This window comes from Cladophialophora immunda (genome assembly GCF_000835495.1).
Source record: "Cladophialophora immunda strain CBS 83496 unplaced genomic scaffold supercont1.7, whole genome shotgun sequence".
NCBI lineage: Eukaryota > Fungi > Ascomycota > Eurotiomycetes > Chaetothyriales > Herpotrichiellaceae > Cladophialophora > Cladophialophora immunda.
The window spans coordinates 2,588,346-2,606,252 of NW_015622547.1; the positions used below are offsets into that span (position 1 = coordinate 2,588,346).

The 17,907-nt window shown below is 52.6% G+C and overlaps 8 protein-coding genes across 10 annotated transcripts; 5 read left to right on the forward strand and 3 right to left on the reverse strand.

Moving 5' to 3' along the window:
* Positions 1 to 616: 616 nt before the first annotated feature.
* Positions 617 to 1,168, reverse strand: PV07_11619 (uncharacterized protein; the record flags this gene model as incomplete). Its single annotated transcript, XM_016399075.1, has 1 exon — positions 617 to 1,168. The coding sequence occupies one exon, from the start codon at positions 1,166 to 1,168 to the stop codon at positions 617 to 619; it is 552 nt and encodes a 183-aa protein (XP_016243637.1).
* Positions 1,169 to 1,493: 325 nt separating this feature from the next.
* Positions 1,494 to 3,796, reverse strand: PV07_11620 (uncharacterized protein). The gene has a single exon (XM_016399076.1). It carries the CDS (start codon positions 3,625 to 3,627, stop codon positions 1,606 to 1,608), a length of 2,022 nt encoding a protein of 673 aa, XP_016243638.1. The 5' UTR covers positions 3,628 to 3,796; the 3' UTR covers positions 1,494 to 1,605.
* A 476-nt stretch (positions 3,797 to 4,272) lies between these two features.
* PV07_11621 (uncharacterized protein) lies at positions 4,273 to 6,687 on the forward strand. Its single transcript, XM_016399077.1, has one exon. The coding sequence runs from the start codon at positions 4,497 to 4,499 to the stop codon at positions 6,234 to 6,236; it is 1,740 nt and encodes a 579-aa protein (XP_016243639.1). The 5' UTR covers positions 4,273 to 4,496; the 3' UTR covers positions 6,237 to 6,687.
* A 286-nt stretch (positions 6,688 to 6,973) lies between these two features.
* PV07_11622 (argininosuccinate synthase) lies at positions 6,974 to 9,425 on the forward strand. Its single transcript, XM_016399078.1, has 10 exons — positions 6,974 to 7,112; positions 7,163 to 7,172; positions 7,229 to 7,267; positions 7,332 to 7,501; positions 7,561 to 7,677; positions 7,728 to 8,207; positions 8,390 to 8,476; positions 8,538 to 8,565; positions 8,618 to 8,632; positions 8,721 to 9,425. The coding sequence occupies exons 1-10, from the start codon at positions 7,089 to 7,091 to the stop codon at positions 8,978 to 8,980; spliced, it is 1,230 nt and encodes a 409-aa protein (XP_016243640.1). The 5' UTR covers positions 6,974 to 7,088; the 3' UTR covers positions 8,981 to 9,425.
* Positions 9,426 to 9,949: 524 nt separating this feature from the next.
* On the forward strand, positions 9,950 to 11,782 carry PV07_11623 (fructose-bisphosphate aldolase 1). Its single transcript, XM_016399079.1, has 4 exons — positions 9,950 to 10,317; positions 10,371 to 10,481; positions 10,535 to 10,837; positions 10,889 to 11,782. Exons 1-4 carry the CDS (start codon positions 10,210 to 10,212, stop codon positions 11,447 to 11,449), a joined length of 1,083 nt encoding a protein of 360 aa, XP_016243641.1. The 5' UTR covers positions 9,950 to 10,209; the 3' UTR covers positions 11,450 to 11,782.
* Positions 11,778 to 13,596, forward strand: PV07_11624 (uncharacterized protein). Its single transcript, XM_016399080.1, has 2 exons — positions 11,778 to 12,069; positions 12,143 to 13,596. The coding sequence occupies exons 1-2, from the start codon at positions 12,004 to 12,006 to the stop codon at positions 13,391 to 13,393; spliced, it is 1,317 nt and encodes a 438-aa protein (XP_016243642.1). The 5' UTR covers positions 11,778 to 12,003; the 3' UTR covers positions 13,394 to 13,596.
* Positions 13,597 to 13,688: 92 nt separating this feature from the next.
* On the forward strand, positions 13,689 to 15,405 carry PV07_11625. 3 transcript variants are annotated; one of them, XM_016399082.1, is made up of 3 exons: positions 13,689 to 13,918; positions 13,994 to 14,670; positions 14,729 to 15,405. In XM_016399082.1, the coding sequence occupies exons 2-3, from the start codon at positions 14,049 to 14,051 to the stop codon at positions 15,115 to 15,117; spliced, it is 1,011 nt and encodes a 336-aa protein (XP_016243644.1). In that variant the 5' UTR covers positions 13,689 to 13,918; positions 13,994 to 14,048; the 3' UTR covers positions 15,118 to 15,405. The 3 variants fall into 3 exon arrangements, with proteins under 3 accessions (XP_016243644.1, XP_016243645.1, XP_016243643.1); XM_016399083.1 differs by having other exon boundaries at positions 14,005 to 14,670; XM_016399081.1 differs by having other exon boundaries at positions 13,689 to 14,670.
* Positions 15,207 to 17,786, reverse strand: PV07_11626 (uncharacterized protein). Its single transcript, XM_016399084.1, has one exon. It carries the CDS (start codon positions 17,724 to 17,726, stop codon positions 16,413 to 16,415), a length of 1,314 nt encoding a protein of 437 aa, XP_016243646.1. The 5' UTR covers positions 17,727 to 17,786; the 3' UTR covers positions 15,207 to 16,412.
* Between the last annotated feature and the right edge of the window lie 121 nt (positions 17,787 to 17,907).

Below are 17,907 nucleotides of genomic sequence, written 5' to 3' on the forward strand. Positions count from 1 at the left end.
AAGTTTCGTCGTTTTTCCTTCGCTTGCGCAGAATTTTCCATCCATTTCGCCTATTCGAAGGGCAAAAAAACTCGCCCATTCGCCAGGTCTCATGCAGCCTCCTCCCCATCGACCACCGCCCGGTGGATGACCCGAACACCTCTCTCCATCTCACTCAGCAATTTCATCGCGATCCATCGTTGCTTCCCTCGAACGCTGCCTCACTAGAAACTTTCAAACTGTCCCACACTGTACGCACAATGACGCGAAAGCAGACCCTGCGAGAAGCACACCTGCCATGTCGATCCTTCGAGAACCGTCCCTGTGCACATGTGCGAATACCCATCACAGCGTCCTGCATTCCATGTTCCACCCATGACATCTGTTGTGGGTGTATTGTCGGTGGAGTGATAAGATAGCGAGTCAAGATCTGCCCTCGTCTGTTCGATCGTCACAACGACCCGAGGGCCAGGATATACCGAAAGAGAGGTTTTGTTCACCCTCCACTGGCTGGATTCCCAGAGTAGCAAAGCCCATGTCGTTTCTTTTTACTCAAAACAAAATGGACGAGCTGAACTCCGCACCACCACAAGAGGCAAGGAAAGGCCCGGCGGTTCGAACGGCGAGAACCTGCCCACTAGGAGGTCGCCGTCGTGTTCAGTTGCCTCACCTGCTCCCGCTCCTCGTTGCTCATTCCGGCCCTCTCCAGCACCCAGGCTAGAATATCGTTTTTGGCCTCGCAGTATTGATCGACGTCTCTCCAGTCTCGTCGGGCCAGCTCGAGCTTCTTTCGGCCATAGGCGTCTCGAACTGCGGGGTCCTTGCGACAAATATCCCTCACCCCCAGTTGATTTCTGATGGACTGGCATCCGTCCACAGAGACATAGAGATGCCTCGCTGGGAATGCCCCAGGTTTTCGAAACGCATGACGATCCGGGATGCCCATTTCCCCTCTATAGATGTATCCTCCCTTTGACGTCAATGCGTCGATGGCGGCCTCCATGTCGGCTCGGCTGCTGATGATAGAGAGGTCGATGACGGGTTTGGCGGCCAATCCTGGGACGGACGTGCTGCCCACATGCTCGATGCCGATGTATTTGACCCCTCTGAGGATGTCCTGCAACTCTCCTTTGATTTGCTGGAATTGGAGCGCCCATTCGGCGTTGTATTCTTCGACCACAACCTTCATGATCGTCGCGTGTGGGGGAGGAGGAGTGAACTATAGTTCGAGACGCCGTAGTCAGTTGAAGCGAGCATTGTATAGGACTGACTTCATGAGTCACTGCAAGCCATTCCGCCGTTGCATCGTATCTCGTATTCGACCGGCGCCTGCGACGTCTAGTTTTGAGACTGGATGAACGCCCGTTGTGGTCGGCTGGCTCATTACAGTCCATGCCGGACAAGATATTGTGTTGGGCATAACATATAGGCCGAGAAATTCATCGCAAAGGCTGTTTCTGCTACAGAAGTCATTCGCACTCACAGGTCCGCAAGTACATATTCCTCTATGTCCTCTCAGTACCGGAGAGTTGTCCTTACATCAACACCAACGAAACAACCATGACGCTCAGCATCTACACCAAGGCCTGCTCGGCACCAGAAACTAACTACCTAGGTAGATAGACATCATATCAACTCGGCCTTCCTTTCCCCAAGGGTCCCCAATACCCTGACATATTCACCCGCATCCATCTTCAAGCCGTTCTTCCTGATGTCGCCTTCGGGTCTACCCACAACCACCTTCCCTTCCTTGGCGTTGAACTTGACGCGAAACTCCTCGATGAGTGTGCCGGCTTTCAATTCCATCATGCCGTGAATATAGCATTGTGCTAGGTACACGTAGACGTCGCCGATCGGACGGAGAACGACCGGCATATCCACTCCCTTAACAATAGCAATGGTATCGGTCACTCCCGCAAGGTCCGGGACAAGGCAGAAGTAACCAAAGGTAGACAAGCAGAATTGTTTGTACCGGAATGTGTCCATGTTGTCAATTGCTTCATAGAATCCGGGGGCGATACTTTCGTTATCAGTCTCGATGTTGGTCCTTAATGGTGCCCTGGATGAGAGCCACGAGCGCCATTGCTGCACACCAGAGGTAACATAGGCAGGTGATGCGACGGTGTCTTGTTCGGTAGTGTTGGCAATGAGAGTTGCGTTGTAAGCGTCCAGCACATGTTCGGAGTTGATGTAGATTGTAGAGGACAGGGCTTTGATAAAGGCCTGAGATTTTTGATCCAATGCTAGCATTTCTTGAGAAGACTGTGCAGTGTCACTAACTCCTTTTCCATTGTCAAGAACGCCGCTGAGAAAGGCAACAGTGTCTTGCATCACGACCGTGATTGACAAGGCGTATCGCAGATATTTCCTCGGCTGATTGGCTGCCTCAAGCAGTTTCGTCAGATAATGCTGCTTTTTCTTGGGTATGCGCTCTGCCTTTGGTCGAAAGACCTTGCCCCCTGCACACCATTCCTCAGACACGATATATTGGGTCCGCGGGTGAGACCTCCAATCAACCACCCAAGAGGGCAAACCGGAGTACTCTTCCTGCTGAGAAACCCCCGACCAGCCGAGCACTTCGCGCCTTTCCCTCTCCGCCATACGCACCGCGAAATCGGTATAAACCTCCTCCCAGGGGGAGATATAATCGGGCTGAGGCGCCCAGTCATCCTGAGCCAAGTCTGTGACAATGTTTCGGATGGCAAAAATCTTATCCCGTGGATCATAGCATTTTAATCGAGACGCATCGTACATGGCGTTTATCAGGCCGACTTCTCGGGTTTCTGGCTCGTGGTTCGCAATCTGCATCTGACGAAGCCGGTACCTCTGGATGCTTCGGATGAACATCATGTTCTGTTCAACTGCCGCATATGTCTTCGAGGGATCGTCGGAGAGGAACCACTCAGGCCACCGCATCGTGGACCTAGGAAAGAACAGCCACGCCAACGAAAATATCTGAATCCAGGGTATCTCTTCTGCACCGCAGACCACCACAGGATTAGAGCTCAAGGCACCTTCTTGTTGGGTCCAGACCCGTGTAAACCATGGGCGGAGGAGAAGTTTTGCGCAGGAGTTGATCAGCGACTCCTTTTGTGGATGGGTGTCCAAGACGTCGAGTATATGAGATTTGTTCTGCAAGTACTGTGTCTCATGTCCAGCGTACATCACCGTAGGTGTGTACTCATCGAGGTAAGTGCTAGCGTTGAGTGTCCTGGCATATTGAATCGCGAAGGTGGCGGCGTCGTCCGTTGGGCCCAGCCATATCACGGTCCGTTTGGCATTTTCATATACCTTGTACATCAAATTCACCTCTCTAGCCTTCTCTACCGCGTCGTCCTGATCTATACAGATGACATCAATCCACAGGTATGTAGTTTCCACTGCGGAGCGGAATCTCCTCAAAACTTCATCTGCATTTTTGTAGATACCAAGCTTGGAGCCCGACATGAGTATGGCATGATGGGAGCGATTATCATCGCCACAGACGTACGAGGTCGCTGTGTATTCGGGTTGCGCATCTTTGAGGTCGTGCACCATGAATCTCCCGACAAGATCGTCTGTTAGCTGCCCTGGCTCTAACTCGAGAAGCCTGATGAAATCTCCAGAGTGGGGGAGTGGGATGTAAGGGGATTTATTGGTTGTCGACATTGTCGGGCACAATAACAAGCAGGGGGGTGCTGCCCTTGGGAGTGGCGCGCAGGCTGCGTGTGATGAAGGTGCAGGATATCTTGTAGGTTAGCACCTCATGAAGACAAGTGATAACTCGCAGGAGAATGAGGTTCTTGGAAGACACGAGTAACAATGTCCTCTCACCAGGTCTTCTCAGCGTTTCATGTTCACTCGATGACCACACACACACCTACCTCGGCCGGTAAGGCCACCAGCATCCTAGCAAACCGTCAGTTTGTCGTCCTGAAACTCCGATTGACGGCGGCTACAGACTGTTCTTGGAGTACCATCCACAAGTATAATATACCTGCTCGTAGGTGAGATGTGTGAGCTTGAGTTTGTGCAGCGGCATAAGTTCCGGTTAAACGGGGCTCAACGGGTACCTGCCGGGCGGCCATGCATCAGGCAAGATCTGCCGACTTGGTCCCCAAAGTTGAAGGCCCCGGTGGGTGCCGGGGTCCCTCCATCCCAAGGTTCGCCAGGCCCTAGGCGCCCTCGCTGATTCGATGGGCACCTGCCTGGGGCCTAGTGCCTAGGAATTCTCCTCCACTAAGAATAACCATCCCGACTCTCCCTCCCGCAGCTGGGCAATTGATTTGTACCGAATCCTCGTACCTGCCCCGAGCCGAAGCACTTGGGAAAAAAAGATACGGAGCAACCCCCCTTGTCCCGTCCCCCAGATTTGCCTCTCTTCCGTTCAACCTTCTTGCAAGCAACCACCACCTCCTCCTCCCAGCAGTCCTTCAACTACCTCTCTCGTCAACGCGACCGACCCTTTCTCGTCCCAATGTCGTGATCAGTCGTCGTAAGCGCCATGGGTCTGACCCCGACACCAGAACACTATCCGGATGCCTGACAAGCCTGCCACGGTCGTCGCATATGCGGCTGGCGCTTCTCTTGCTGCAATCGCTGCATTCTACGTCTTTGCGCCGACCTTCTTCATCGACGGCGAGAATTCCTACAATACCAATGATGGCCGCAAACGCACAATTATTGGTCTGTCCAACCCGGCCAACGATTGCTTCATCAATTCGGTCCTTCAAGCACTTGCTGGCCTCGGTGACCTCAGGCTCTACCTGATCAAGGAATTGCACAGGAGACAGCTTGAAGGACCCGAGATTTATGAATCCATCCCCCCCGTGCTGCGCAAGGGTGAAAAGGCCGATAGAATCGTGGGTTTACAAAAAGGGCCGGTCACGAAAGCGTTGAAGGACATGCTGGATGCTTTGAACGAGCGTCCCATATACAAGAAAACCATCAGTGCAAGACCCATGATAGAGGCGTTGGAGAGGGCATTCAATACACGCATTAGCCGGAATCAGCAAGATGCGCAGGAATTTCTCCAGATTGTCCTCGAACGGCTCTGCGACGAATACCATGCAGCACAGCGGGCGCGGCTCAGGTTTGCAAACCCAGGTCAGACCGAGGATCCCTCTACGGCCGATTCCAAGCCTTCTCATATGACTTCAGCATCAACCGAGGTCACGATAGGAGCTCGCGAAGGTTTTCCATTCGAAGGCCGCTTCGAATCCCATATTCAGTGCCAGCGCTGCGGCTTTCGGACAAAACCGACTGTCACAACTTTTGTTTCTCTGACCTTGAATGTTCCTCAGAAGAGCGCCACTTCTTTAGATAATTGCTTCGACATCCTACTCAAAAGCGAAGAAATTGACGATTTTAAATGCGACAAATGCCGGCTGACGCATGCTCTAGAGTGGAAGAAATCTAAGCTGTCGTCATCCACGACGGACAAGGACCGAGAATCTCTGGAGAAAGACATTGGTCTCATCGAGCAGGCGCTACGTGATGATCCAGAGAAGACCCCCGAGGGTGTCACATTACCCGACACGAGTCTGGCGCCAAAGAGCAAGATCAAAAAATCGACCCGCATCACAGTGTTCCCCAAAGTGATCGCTATTCACCTGTCTCGGTCGGTCTTCGATCCAGGCAGCTACTCCACCAAAAACATGGCCAAAGTGTCATATACGCAGAGACTGCGTCTGGGAGGGCTGTTAAATGAACATTGGTACAAGCTCTTGGGAGTGGTATGTCACAAAGGCAGTCATCACAGCGGACACTACGAGTCTTTCCGGAGAAACCATGTTTACGCTCCCTTCGCCACACCTGATCCTTTCAGCGCATACGCTATCGCAAGTCGCTATACGAGCTTGGTTTCGTCGGCCACGCCTAGTCCGACGATGGAGGCCACGCATGGTGACGGACTCAACGGGTCCGCCGCACCTCCTAATGGGAACTCGACTACATCATTGTCGACAGCCTCTCTATCGACTGGCAACAGCAGACCAACTTCTAATGGGGTAGATGGCAAGGATTCCCGTCCACCCACGCAAGAAGACAGTGTCATGTCGCCGGTACAAAGAACGGATACCCAAATATCGAAACAGATTAGAACACAAGATCCAATACCAGGAAAGTTCCGGCGACGGAAAAAATCCAACGATCGATGGTGGCGCATATCGGACGACAAAATCAAGGAGGCACGCCTGTCGGATGTGCTCTCGATGCAGCGGGAGGTGTACTTACTCTTCTATGAGCTCGAACGGCCCGGCGACGATTCTTCTGCCTGAACCTCTCGCCATTTGGGAGTATGCCCACTTCCCGCCAACCTCAGGGACTACTTTAAAACCCTCGTTAAATCGGACATTTGGTGCAATATGGAAAACGGAATTTGATAGATGTTTGGTTACACGACTTTGGCCCTTTTCATATCGCTAGATCTTGGATAGAGCGGAGCTGCAAACGTCTGCATATATCCTGGTCAATATCGACACAAAGGCTGCAGATACTGGAGGTTTCACCCAGCTCTGCGGCACTTGGCTCTAGCCAGGGGAACCTTCTCGCTCCAACAAGTCACTGTAGGATGAACTTACCCCTCTAACGCCGGACTAGTCAATACCCGTGCTAGAATGTCGACAAAGTAGGCTGTTCATCCTGGTCCGTAAGATATGGTTCAATCCTTAGAGTCGCTGCTTGTTGATCCCTGAGCCTTGGACTGAGGCTCAAAATAAACTATTGAAGACAACTCACCCCAGTCGTCGTCTACATGTGGCCCTTTTGAATTCTGTTGGCTCTTGGTGGGTTATCTTTGCCCATCATGCAGTCAGAGTTTTCCCTGCACATCAAGAAATTTTTGGTTGCCGTGGTTGATTCGAGGGGATAAATGTTTACAGTATTTTCGCGACGCGCTGCGCCTGACTCCTTTCGACTTAGGGTAATGCCCCGCCAAGGTACTAGTGGACTGACAGAGCCTTATCATGCTCTAATGCGCCACACTCTAAAAAAGTTTCTCGACCTCACGTGGGGTAGAAAAGAAAATTTGTGACATCCTTGAGCGGTTATCAGCTGCTGGAGCCACCTTGATAGCCTCTCTACTGCTTGCAAGATAGGTCCAGCTCATTCTTCACACACATATTGACAACATGGCAAAGGGAAAAGTCTGCTTGGTAAGTGACAGCCCAGCAACAACAACTTTGGTCTCTCTAATGGTATACAGGCCTACAGCGGTTAGATATGAGTCAGAAGGACAATGGGAGCATGAATTGCTGATTTGAATACACAGGTGGCCTGGATACAAGCTGCATTCTGAGGTGGCTGCTCGGTAAGATCCTCACAGTCCTGGGTTCTCTGCACTGCAACACAAATGACTGATAGATGAATCACAGACGATGGCTATGAGGTCGTGTGCTTCCTTGCCAATGTTGGACAAGAAGAAGATTGGGATGCCGTCGAGAAGAAGGCCCTCAAGATTGGTGCCACGAAGATGGTAATTGAGGATTTGCAGAAGGAGTTTGTGGAAGAACTGTGCTTCAGGGCTGTGCAGTGCAATGCTCAAGTGAGTTACACCTATATGACGCCGGTGACTGGTTCGCAGAAATTAATGTAGTGTCACAGTACGAAGGGCGGTACCTGCTTGGCACGTCGCTTGCACGCCCAGTGATTGCCCGATCTCTCATGCGAGTGGCACAGCGTGAAGGCTGCGACTCCGTGAGCCATGGTGCTACCGCCAAGGTAACGAGCTCTTGTGTCTTCAGGTGTGGTCATTTTCTAATCCTTCCAAGGGCAACGACCAACTCCGCTTCGAGTTCGCCTTCTACGCGATCCAGCCTACCATCAAGATCATTGCTCCATGGAGGGACCCCGAGTTCTTCAACCGATTCCAGGGTCGGAACGATCTGCTCGACTATGCCGCGGCGACAAACCTTCCGGTTACATCCACCAAGGCGAAGCCATGGTCAATGGATGCCAACCTCGCCCACTGCAGCTACGAAGCTGGCATCTTGGAAGACCCGAACCAGGAGCCGCCGAGCGACATGTGGACCATGACTGACGACCCGCTGAAAGCTCCCAACGAGCCAAGCAACATCACCATCAGCTTCGAGAAGGGTATCCCGACCAAGGTCGTCACGCCGAAGGGAACCTTCACAGACTCTGTGCAGCTCTTCAAGGAGCTGAACCGTATCGGAAAAGTCCACGGTATCGGCCGAATTGACATTGTCGAAAATAGGTTCATTGGGTTGAAGTCTCGTGGATGTTACGACGTAAGTTATTTCCCCTCCACTCTCCATCCCTGATTCCCAAGCCAGATCAAAGGCATGTGGTAGGAGATTGAGCTCCCTTTGTCGGGATCTCATGCTTCTCACCGGCCCGGTTGGGCTGATTACCTGTCTCTCTATCACGCCGCAAATGTTCGGATTCACAACTCTAACTAATCCACCTACAGTCCCCGGCCATGACCATTCTTCGCCTCGCACACCTTGACCTCGAAGGTTTGGTTCTTGATGGCCAAGTTAGGGCTCTTCGAGACCAGGTAAGTCCCGCATCTTCCCTGTCCGTCTACCTGCAGCGGCAGCTGATGCTTCGATTCTTAGTTCGTCACTCACAACTGGAGTAACTACCGTAAGTCATGACCCCTACCATTTACGTTCTCGGATACTAATTTTCTCTCTAGTCTACAACGGAATGTGTACGTATAGGAATACCCTTCCCACGTCCCCCTGTTGAAGGCACTGCGTCTCCCCTGTCGACCTGTACTAACGACTCCGCCCCTCTAGACTTCTCCCCGGAGCGTGCATTCGTAGAGAACTCCCTGGTCTACAGCCAGCAGAACGTGAACGGCGAGGTCCGGTTGAGCTGCTACAAGGGAAATACGTACGTCCTCGGCCGTACCAGCAGCAGCGAGAAGCTGTACTCCATGGAGGAGGCGTCGATGGACTCGTTGGAGAACTTCAGCCCCGAGGACACCACAGGGTTTATCAAGATCCAGACCATCAGGCTGAAGAAGTACGCGGATGAATGGGCCGAGCAAAAGTGAGGTTGCTCCCCTCGGTCAAGGGTTTCTCTTTATGTTCGTGTTATTAAGCCGGGGTTAGATGACTAGAATCATGCAGGTGGATAATCTCGGGGTCGAAAAGTCCTTCATTCTGCATGCTGTTCGATGTCCCCGTCATGCTCCAGCTCTACCGTCAACTCACCTTCGTCATGGGATTGCAACTGTGCTCAAGCAGCCACCAGCTCACGTTGTCTCCGTAGCACCTAATCTGTACCGGGTCTCCTTAGCCCGTTCCGTCCAAGGTATCTTTCTGGGCCATTCATTAACTGCACTTCTCCTCTTCTCTCAGAGCGGACCCACTGAGCAGACTTGAAAACGACTCTTGAAGTAGCAGGAATGCTCCACTGCCCCTGGCTTGCCAACCCGAGGCTTCTGCGTCAGGCATTTTTGGGATCTCTGGCAGTCTGCATCCTTTGGCGTCCTTTTCTGAGCTCTTTCCATGATTAGACATGTTAAACTTGTTTTCGGTGTGGAAGAGTTCACGCAGTAAAGGTGTCGTTTGGAATATCTTTGACGGTTGTGGTAGAGGACGTAGAATCTGGCAAAGGGTTGGTCCCGAGTAATACAGGACTGTCTGAATATGGTCGACCGTCAATGTGAGAATATACTCTCTGCACAAAAGCTGGGCACTCTCCTCTTGTCAGCTGTTTCTTCTGCCCAAGTAACTGCCAGGTGCATCCCCAACGGGTCCACTGGCTCATCGTGGGGAAAGGACTTGCGCTGTGGGCGGCAAATCCCGTAAAGTTCCGCAGGGCAAAAGGATGGAACAGTGTGAGATCCGTAGATGAGACATCGATAGTAAGGAGAGAACCGGGACGAGGGACAGAGCATGATTGTGGGGGTTTGGCGGGAAAGCGAATGAAAACTCGCTGGCCGAGGAATTGAAAACAACAGTGGCACCAGTGGGCAAAAAGAAGCTCGATGTCATTGCTGGTTGCGCCAGTTGCTGCCCCTCACCACTTTCTCCCATCGCCGCTTCGGAAGCCAGCCAGCGGCATTCATTTTGTTCCTCTCCCACAAGCCGAACTCATTTTCACTTCGATTCTATTCTTTTCTCACAGATTTCTCCTTCATCCTTGCCCTTGGCTTCTCCTGTGATATACACTGCCGCTGCTTATCCATAGCTCAGATTCTTGAGAAAGACCTTGCTACTGTGATTTCCACCCCTCCTCCAACCAACCCCCGAAAGCCCCACTACAGCAATCGCCAGTATGGGTGTCAAGGATATCTTGTCGCGAAAGGAGGGCGTCATCGTCGGTGACGATGTCTTGAATCTCTTCAAATACGCTCAAGAGCACAACTTTGCAATTCCCGCCATTGTAAGCTGCCCAGCCCCAACCCAATGGGACTGTCACTGACCTTTGCTGTGTAGAACGTGACCTCCTCCTCGACCGTTGTGGCCGCTCTGGAAGCTGCCCGTGACGCAAATGCCCCCATCATTCTCCAGGCCTCTCAGGGAGGTGCTGCGTACTTCTGTGGCAAGGTTCGTTGACACAAGCACGGTGCAAAGAACGGCAAACTGAGAACCTTTTACAGGGTGTCAAGAATGATAAGCAACAAGCATCTATTGCTGGTGCGGTAGCTGCGGCTCACTACATCCGCTGTGTCGCTCCCGCATACGGTGTCCCTGTTGTCCTGCACACCGATCACTGCGCGAAGAAGCTTCTTCCCTGGCTCGATGGCATGATGGACGCGGACGAGGCCTACTTCAAGGAACATGGCGAGCCTCTGTTCTCCTCACACATGATTGACTTGTCTGAAGAAGCTGTTGACTGGAACATTGAGACCACGGCGAAATATCTCAAGCGGGCGGCACCCATGAAGCAATGGCTTGAAATGGTACGTATGCCCAAAAGGTCCGGAGCAATCAGAAGACTAAGGGGTATTTAGGAAATTGGTATTACCGGTGGAGAGGAAGATGGTGTCAACAACGAGGATGTCGACAACAACGCCCTTTACACCCAGCCCGAAGACATCCACTTGATCTACACCACCTTGAAGAAGATCTCTCCCTACTTCTCGATTGCCGCAGGCTTCGGTAATGTTCACGGTGTCTACAAGCCCGGCAACGTCCGTCTTCACCCAGAACTGCTGGACAAGCACCAAAAATACGTCAAGGAGAAGGAGTCCACCAAGACGGACAAGCCCGTGTTCCTTGTCTTCCACGGCGGCTCCGGCTCGTCCAAGAAGGAATACACCGATGCCATCAGCTATGGTGTGGTCAAAGTTAACCTCGACACCGACTTGCAATATGCCTACCTGACTGGTATCCGTGATTATGTGCTGAACAAGAAAGACTACATCATGAAGCAAGTCGGTAACCCAGATGGTGAGGACAAGCCCAACAAGAAGTACTTCGATCCCCGCGTGTGGGTGCGTGAAGGTGAGAAGACCATGAGCGCTCGTGTGGCAGAGGCGTTGAAGGACTTCAACACTGCTGGCACTCTGTGAAACGGTCTCAACATCAAGAACTGGGAATGCCGCTGAAGGGGTTCCTGCGCATCCTTATATCTTTTGGAGAGATGACGCTTGCCTGCCTCCATTATTATCGAGAGCAGAACTTTTTAAGTGAGGAATAGCTCCCCTGTACCCTAGCTTTATCCTACATACCTTGAAAACTTCCAGCCAAAAGGAGAATAGTTCTATTCCAGTGGGACCTCGATTTTTCCATGTGGCAGTGACGGCTTGCTCGTGCCTGAGTGGTGGTTCCATTCGGCTTCAACCACCATACGTCACCGAGATTGAAGGGGACTTTGGCTCCCTCCAACCACATTGAGACCCTCGCTGTCACATTCAACAATTGCGCCCGTCCACCATTTCCCTGGATCAACGAGTGTTCCCTCTCTTGTTTAACAAAGATCGTCGCTCTCTTTTTGTTTTGCTCCTCGAATTGTCTCTACGCTATTCCCTCCACTTCTTCACCATAACACGCAACAGAAGTCCGTGAGCACGCGACTGCCCCATCGTCTCGTTAGTACTGCACAAAGCGGCCACCCAAGTACACGATGCCCGAAGTCGAAGGCGGCGCGGTGCCAAATCAAAGCAAGGGATCGTGGTCTTCATTTCTTAAGGTGAGTCCATAAGTTGGCCTGAGAGCAGGGTACAAACACAGCGCATGCTCCGGACACTGACAAATGCACCCAGTCGATTGCCTCTTTCAATGGCGACTTGTCCTCGCTAACCGCCCCGGCCTTCATCCTCTCTACCCAATCCCTCGTCGAATTTTCTGCATACTGGGCTGAAAACACGTCGCTATTCATCGCGCCGACTCAAGAGAAGGATCCTGCCAGGCGCGCTTTACTGGTACTGAAGTGGTTGCTCAACACTCTCAAACAACAATACTGCTCGCGTTCAGAGAAACTTGGCTCGGAGAAGAAGCCACTCAACCCATTCCTAGGCGAGCTGTTCCTGGGGAAATGGGACGACGAATTCGGCGAGACGACGCTGGTCTCGGAGCAAGTCAGCCACCACCCTCCAGTCACAGCCTACTGCATTACCAACGAGAGGCATCGCATACGGCTGCAGGGCTACAACGGTCAGAAAGCCAGTTTTAGTCGAACTATCCAAGTCAAACAGATTGGACATGCTCTCTTGACCCTGCATCCTCCCAACAGTGACCATGCCGAGACCTACCTCATCACTCTGCCTGCTCTGCACATAGAGAGTCTCATCTACGGAGCACCCTTTGTCGAGTTGAGTAAATTCATACATATCGCTTCGAGCAGTGGATATGTCGCCAAAATCGATTTTACTGGCAAGGGCTGGCTATCTGGGAAGAAGAACAGCTTCACAGCGTCGTTGTGGAAAGAAGGCGAAGGCTCAGAGAAAAACCCCCTCTACACAGCGGACGGGCAATGGTCGGACTCGTTTACAATAAGAGAGGGCGACAGCAAGAAGGGTAGAGAGATCGAAACCTTCAAGCCATCGAACATCAAACTGTCCAAACTGAACGTCGCCCCTATAGAGGAGCAAGATGTCTTTGAGAGTAGAAGAGCGTGGTCACGGGTCGCCCAAAGCATCGAGAAGGGTGAAATGGAGGCTGCCTCGCACTACAAGTCCAGAATCGAGAATGCCCAGCGAGCGTTGCGCAAGAAGGAGCAAGAAGAAAAGCGAGATTGGGAACGGATGTTTTTCGTCCAAGCGGATCCAAAGGATAGATTTGAAAAGACGTTCGAGGACCTGGTAAAGGTGGTGACCAGCTTTGGTGTCTATAGCTGGGAAGGCGTCGTGCCCGATAAAACAGCTGGAATATGGAGGTATAGCGAGGAGAAGGCTGCCAGGGCCCAAAAGCCCTTCCACAAGGAGGGACTGTTGGCTCTTGGGGAGAACGCAGATGGAACCTCTGCGCCGGTGAGCAGGGTCCCGACAAACCAAAGCGGGAACCCGGCGAACTGAGTCGATGTTAAAGGCAAGTAACAGGAGCGTCAACAGGAGCTCTGGGAGCAGCAGGGAAGGACAGTCATGATTTGGGCGATCTGGGCAGTATTACTAGCGTTCTCGTGAGACATAAACTGGTAAGGACATGTCCCTGCCCTTGGTAATCAAAACTTCTGAGGCGCGTCTTCTGTCTCTTCCACGTGTCGCAGATATGATCCCACACATCAAGGCATGTATCGGCCGAGAAGGCATCAAGATATCAGGCCCGGAACCAGAATTCGCCCGAAGGTCACGGCTAGCACGATGTGAAAGAGGGACAAAGATGAATCGGCGTCCCCAGCACCACAGTGTTCCGACCCTGCTTTATAAGCTCAGGGGAAATATGCGGCCATTCTGGGGACACTGGCTCCAGATGAAGAGCGTGTCGATTCCCGCAAGTCCTTAGCGACCACCCTGCCGACTACCGAACCACCCAATCACTGCGACAGCATCAAGGAAAGCTGCCGCTTGCTGGCTCATTATCGCCATAGTTATCACGGTCAGGTGTGTGTGAAGGTTGGGGCCGGCTGCCTAGACGCTTCGTTCAATGTCACCACAACGATAATGATACGAGAATAGGTTGCCGCAAGACACCCCTCGGTTCTTAGCATAGACGAGGGGGAAGATCCAATCCATGAGGAGAACACGCGCAGTTCGACACGTCATTGGATTGACAGCCTCCCTCCCTACGCCGGTAAACAACACCACATCGCGAGCCATAAGAAGCTTGGGAAGCCTCTCACCTGCCGTCAGCTTTACATCTCGCACCGCTGCAATTGCGAACCCGAGTACGAGGTCAAAAACAAAGAGTCTTCCACTACTTCAATCTGGGATCCAGGTACACCAGAAGAGACTCCTCAGGCTCGACCCTTCACCAGACAAGACTGTTCGAACGCAAGCCGGCAACATGTCCTCTCCTCCGTACAATGCCCTCACGCTCTACACGGCAGGAACCCCCAATGGCTTGAAACCCACCATTGTCCTCGAGGAACTGGGTCTCAAATACGATGTCCGCGGCATCAACATCATGACCAATGAACAAAAGGAGCCGTGGTTCCTCGAAATCAACCCCAATGGCCGTATCCCCGCGCTCAAGGACGGTGACCTGCGGGTGTTTGAAAGCGGCGCCATTATGTTGTATTTGACCGACATGTATGACAAGGAGAAGAAGTTCACATACGAGTACGGGAGCGGGCTTTATTATGAGATGATGAGCTGGTTGATGTTCCAAATGGGCGGCATTGGACCGATGCAAGGTGCGTCCCGGTCGAGGAAAAGTGACTGAGACATTCAAGGGGCTGAGCAGTGAAACAGGACAGGCCAACCACTTCCGCGCCATGGCACCGGTGTACTCTGCCTACGGCATCAAGCGCTATCTCGACGAAACCAAGCGCCTGTACGGTGTGCTGGAGATCCGCCTGTCCAAGGCCGACTGGCTCGCTGGTGACAAGTACACGATCGCCGACATGGCAAATTACGCCTGGGTCCGAGCGGGCCCGCTGTTCTTGGACATCGACATGAGCGAGTTCCCGGGGGTGGACAAGTGGATGAAGCGCATCGAGGAGAGGCCCGCGGTGCAGAGCGCCAGGAAGATCCCGAACTCGAACCGTACGGACGAGGAGTTGACCAAGATGATTGAAGGCATGAAGGCGCGCGTGGACGCGTTGAAAGGCACGGACAAGGACGAGCCCTCGAAGATATGAAAGCACCCCGCACCCCAGAAAGGATCTATGGCGCTTGGAAGCGTGGGTGTATACTAGATACGAGCCTGGACTCATGCGGCGACACTGACCGGAAGGGACATATCATGGGATTTCCGCAGCCCAATATGACTGCTACCTTCACTCTCCCACTCAAGCTCAAGACTAATCTGTTTGTTTTTTTTTACCTCTCATGCAGCACAGCCTTGTCGATCAGAATACAGAGCAATGCCGATCCTGTGGCATGTTACGGCTATGGACAAGTCGTGACTGGGTGCGTGTCTGTCTCACTGCTGACAACCTGATAGATACCCAGGTACCTACCCACCCAAGGACCCCCGAAGACACCTGCAACCCATCCAACCTGCTCTTTTTCCAACAGCCAGCTTCTCCGACATCTACACCGCTCGCGACGGTTCACGGCGATATTCCAGCCGGACGATTGCGGCCCTACTACTTCCCCCTCCAAGGTCCGCAGGGCGATGAGATGGGTCGGGGATCAACGTGTTGCAATGTTGCGGCTAGGAGCTGGAGGGTGCCGTTACGCATGTGTATGTGGAATAGGCCAGGTAGGTAGGTAGGCAACACGGGGGTTTGCATCTTTTCGATTTCGTCTGGTCCACTGGCGGAACAGATTGTCTTTAACGACGCTGCATATTGTATGCTACTCTAGGGTTCCCAAAAGTCTGGAAATGAAAGATCCCAGTAGCGGAATAACAGTATATAACCCACTTCTTGGGCCGAGCAGGGGCCCTAACGACTATGTCGCATGCACATAACGACGAAAAGCGAGGTCTTTTAACCTCGAGCTCTTCTGTTCGCTCTTCTGGTGTGCCCCGCGAATGGCGGAGCACTTATGTACATCCGTCGCGTCTCTTGCGAATAACTCGGTTTGTGTCGTGCGTCCCTCGAAGAGTCACTGCACGTGTCCGCCTGTTTCGAGCTGAACCGACAGAGTACCTCTTCATCCAGGGCGGGCTCTCTTGCACCTGATTTGATGGATAGTCTCCACAGTGATGGCCCTATCTTCGTTCTTCGGCCGCGCGTGTTGTGTATTGCGAATTGCGTATTGCGTATTGCGCCGTGCTGTCACGCGATTCGACTCGAATCCCGATCTTGACTAAGAGGTGTTATAAGCTAGCTGGAGAGGTGTCTCCTTGGATGTTGGCCCAGTCGGCTGTTGCAGACTCGCCTATTGTTCAACAGCAGCTTGGCGTACGACACGGATCATTTTCGTCGACTAGTGGAGTATCAAGTTCTCATTTTTGGGTCGGAGGTCATGCTGCTTCCGGCTCTGCTCACACTAGTACTTGCAGTTCCGGGGCAGTGGCATAGCCCGACGAACGGAACTCCTTTCTCACCAGGATCTCCTGTCGAGCCAGTTGCAATCTTTCCGCCGTGTCGGTCTTTTCTTCATGCGAGCGCAGAAAGTCGGGATATGTTCGTTCGGCAAAGTCGAGGAACTCTCTGGCTTCACGAGGATGAGCGTGGCTCAAGGATAGCTCGGCTGCATCTAGTACGGAAACAAGCAAGATCCTCCGAACGAATCTGTTGGGGTTCTTCTGCCATCTGGCGAATTGTTCTAGGAACGATGATTCTTGGAGTTTCTGAAACAGCGGATGAGCCGTTGGAGTTGTCGGATGGTAGATATGGAGAATAGCCGGGTCGAAAGGAGAATAATCGATCGTCAGGCTGTATTTCAATATTAGATCGTAAAGGCTTGCTGGTAGACCTCTTTTGCTGCGCTTGTTTTGTAAGAGTATTGCCCCAGCCACTTGACGCCAGGACCGTTGCAGAGGCTCGGGGGAAGACTTTCCCTCTGAGAGGACGGATCTTCCGGAGTTGAGACGATACTCGTATGCTTGCGTATATAGCTGTACAGCTTCCTGCAGCCGTCCGCGGCGAGCGGTTTCCTTGATCATCAGAGACACGAGACGATCTTCCGCGCGCAGGTAAGCAACGGCATCAGGGGCGCAGTCGTCGGTGGGGATGAAGATGAAATTGGCGAAAGATCGTTCGTAGAGAACTTGCAACCATTGCCAGACTTCGCGTTCCAGTCCGTCAGCGTACATGACTGAGACCAAGGGCTCCATGTATTTTTCATTGAGCAGTAAATCCTTCTTCTCAGAGCCGGTCATGGCGTTGAACCAACGAGCCAGCCTCGGTCCCAGTCCTTCATCCTTGGGAGATTTGCCTCGCTTCTCACGGCCTTTGAGATATTGCAGAGCGCAGGACTGGACAAGATCGGAGTCGAGACCTTGCTTCAATAAAGCATCGTCGAATGTCTTGACCGCCGTGGCAGCTAGACCATGGGTTTGAAGAAAAGTAAGCGACTGTTGCTTGAAAAGCGGATGACCGAGGATGGTGTCTAGGTGAGAATGGGTGGAATGGGTGACTCTTTGGGCCGGATCTGGGATTAATTCAGAGCCATGCTGAATCTCGATGCCTGTTGCTGCGGCTCTCGGGGAGGGATGGGTTTCGTCGAGTCGTCGCTGGAAGGCGGATTCGAGGACGTTGAGGAGCTGTTTGGATTCGCGAGGCGATTGGGGAGAAAGAGGAGGGTGAATCGAGGCGAGCAGCTTGCGGATGGCGAGAGAAGGAGTGAGTCTCATTGTTGGACTCCCGATTAGAGCACAATCATTGTATGCTGAGGTGTATTCTGGGTATCGCAGTACTGACGGAGTGGAATGAGGTCGTAGACGCTGCTCTCGCCGCTGGGTACTTGTGTGGGGGCACTGAGACGCCTCACTAACTCCCCCTAGGGAGCCAGCTAGCAACCACTAGCCAACTAGT

Coding starts and splice junctions, on each gene's coding strand:
- PV07_11620 (XM_016399076.1), bottom strand. CDS start 3,627: ATGTCGACAACCAATAAATCCCCTTACATCCCACTCCCCCACTCTGGA.
- PV07_11621 (XM_016399077.1), top strand. CDS start 4,497: ATGCCTGACAAGCCTGCCACGGTCGTCGCATATGCGGCTGGCGCTTCT.
- PV07_11622 (XM_016399078.1), top strand. CDS start 7,089: ATGGCAAAGGGAAAAGTCTGCTTG. Junction 7,502..7,560: donor CTGTGCAGTGCAATGCTCAA/GTGAGTTACACC, acceptor GTAGTGTCACAG/TACGAAGGGCGGTACCTGCT. Junction 8,208..8,389: donor AGTCTCGTGGATGTTACGAC/GTAAGTTATTTC, acceptor ATCCACCTACAG/TCCCCGGCCATGACCATTCT.
- PV07_11623 (XM_016399079.1), top strand. CDS start 10,210: ATGGGTGTCAAGGATATCTTGTCGCGAAAGGAGGGCGTCATCGTCGGT. Junction 10,318..10,370: donor ACTTTGCAATTCCCGCCATT/GTAAGCTGCCCA, acceptor TTTGCTGTGTAG/AACGTGACCTCCTCCTCGAC. Junction 10,838..10,888: donor TGAAGCAATGGCTTGAAATG/GTACGTATGCCC, acceptor AGGGGTATTTAG/GAAATTGGTATTACCGGTGG.
- PV07_11624 (XM_016399080.1), top strand. CDS start 12,004: ATGCCCGAAGTCGAAGGCGGCGCGGTGCCAAATCAAAGCAAGGGATCG. Junction 12,070..12,142: donor CGTGGTCTTCATTTCTTAAG/GTGAGTCCATAA, acceptor AAATGCACCCAG/TCGATTGCCTCTTTCAATGG.
- PV07_11625 (XM_016399081.1), top strand. CDS start 14,049: ATGAGGAGAACACGCGCAGTTCGACACGTCATTGGATTGACAGCCTCC. Junction 14,671..14,728: donor CGGCATTGGACCGATGCAAG/GTGCGTCCCGGT, acceptor GCAGTGAAACAG/GACAGGCCAACCACTTCCGC.
- PV07_11626 (XM_016399084.1), bottom strand. CDS start 17,726: ATGAGACTCACTCCTTCTCTCGCCATCCGCAAGCTGCTCGCCTCGATT.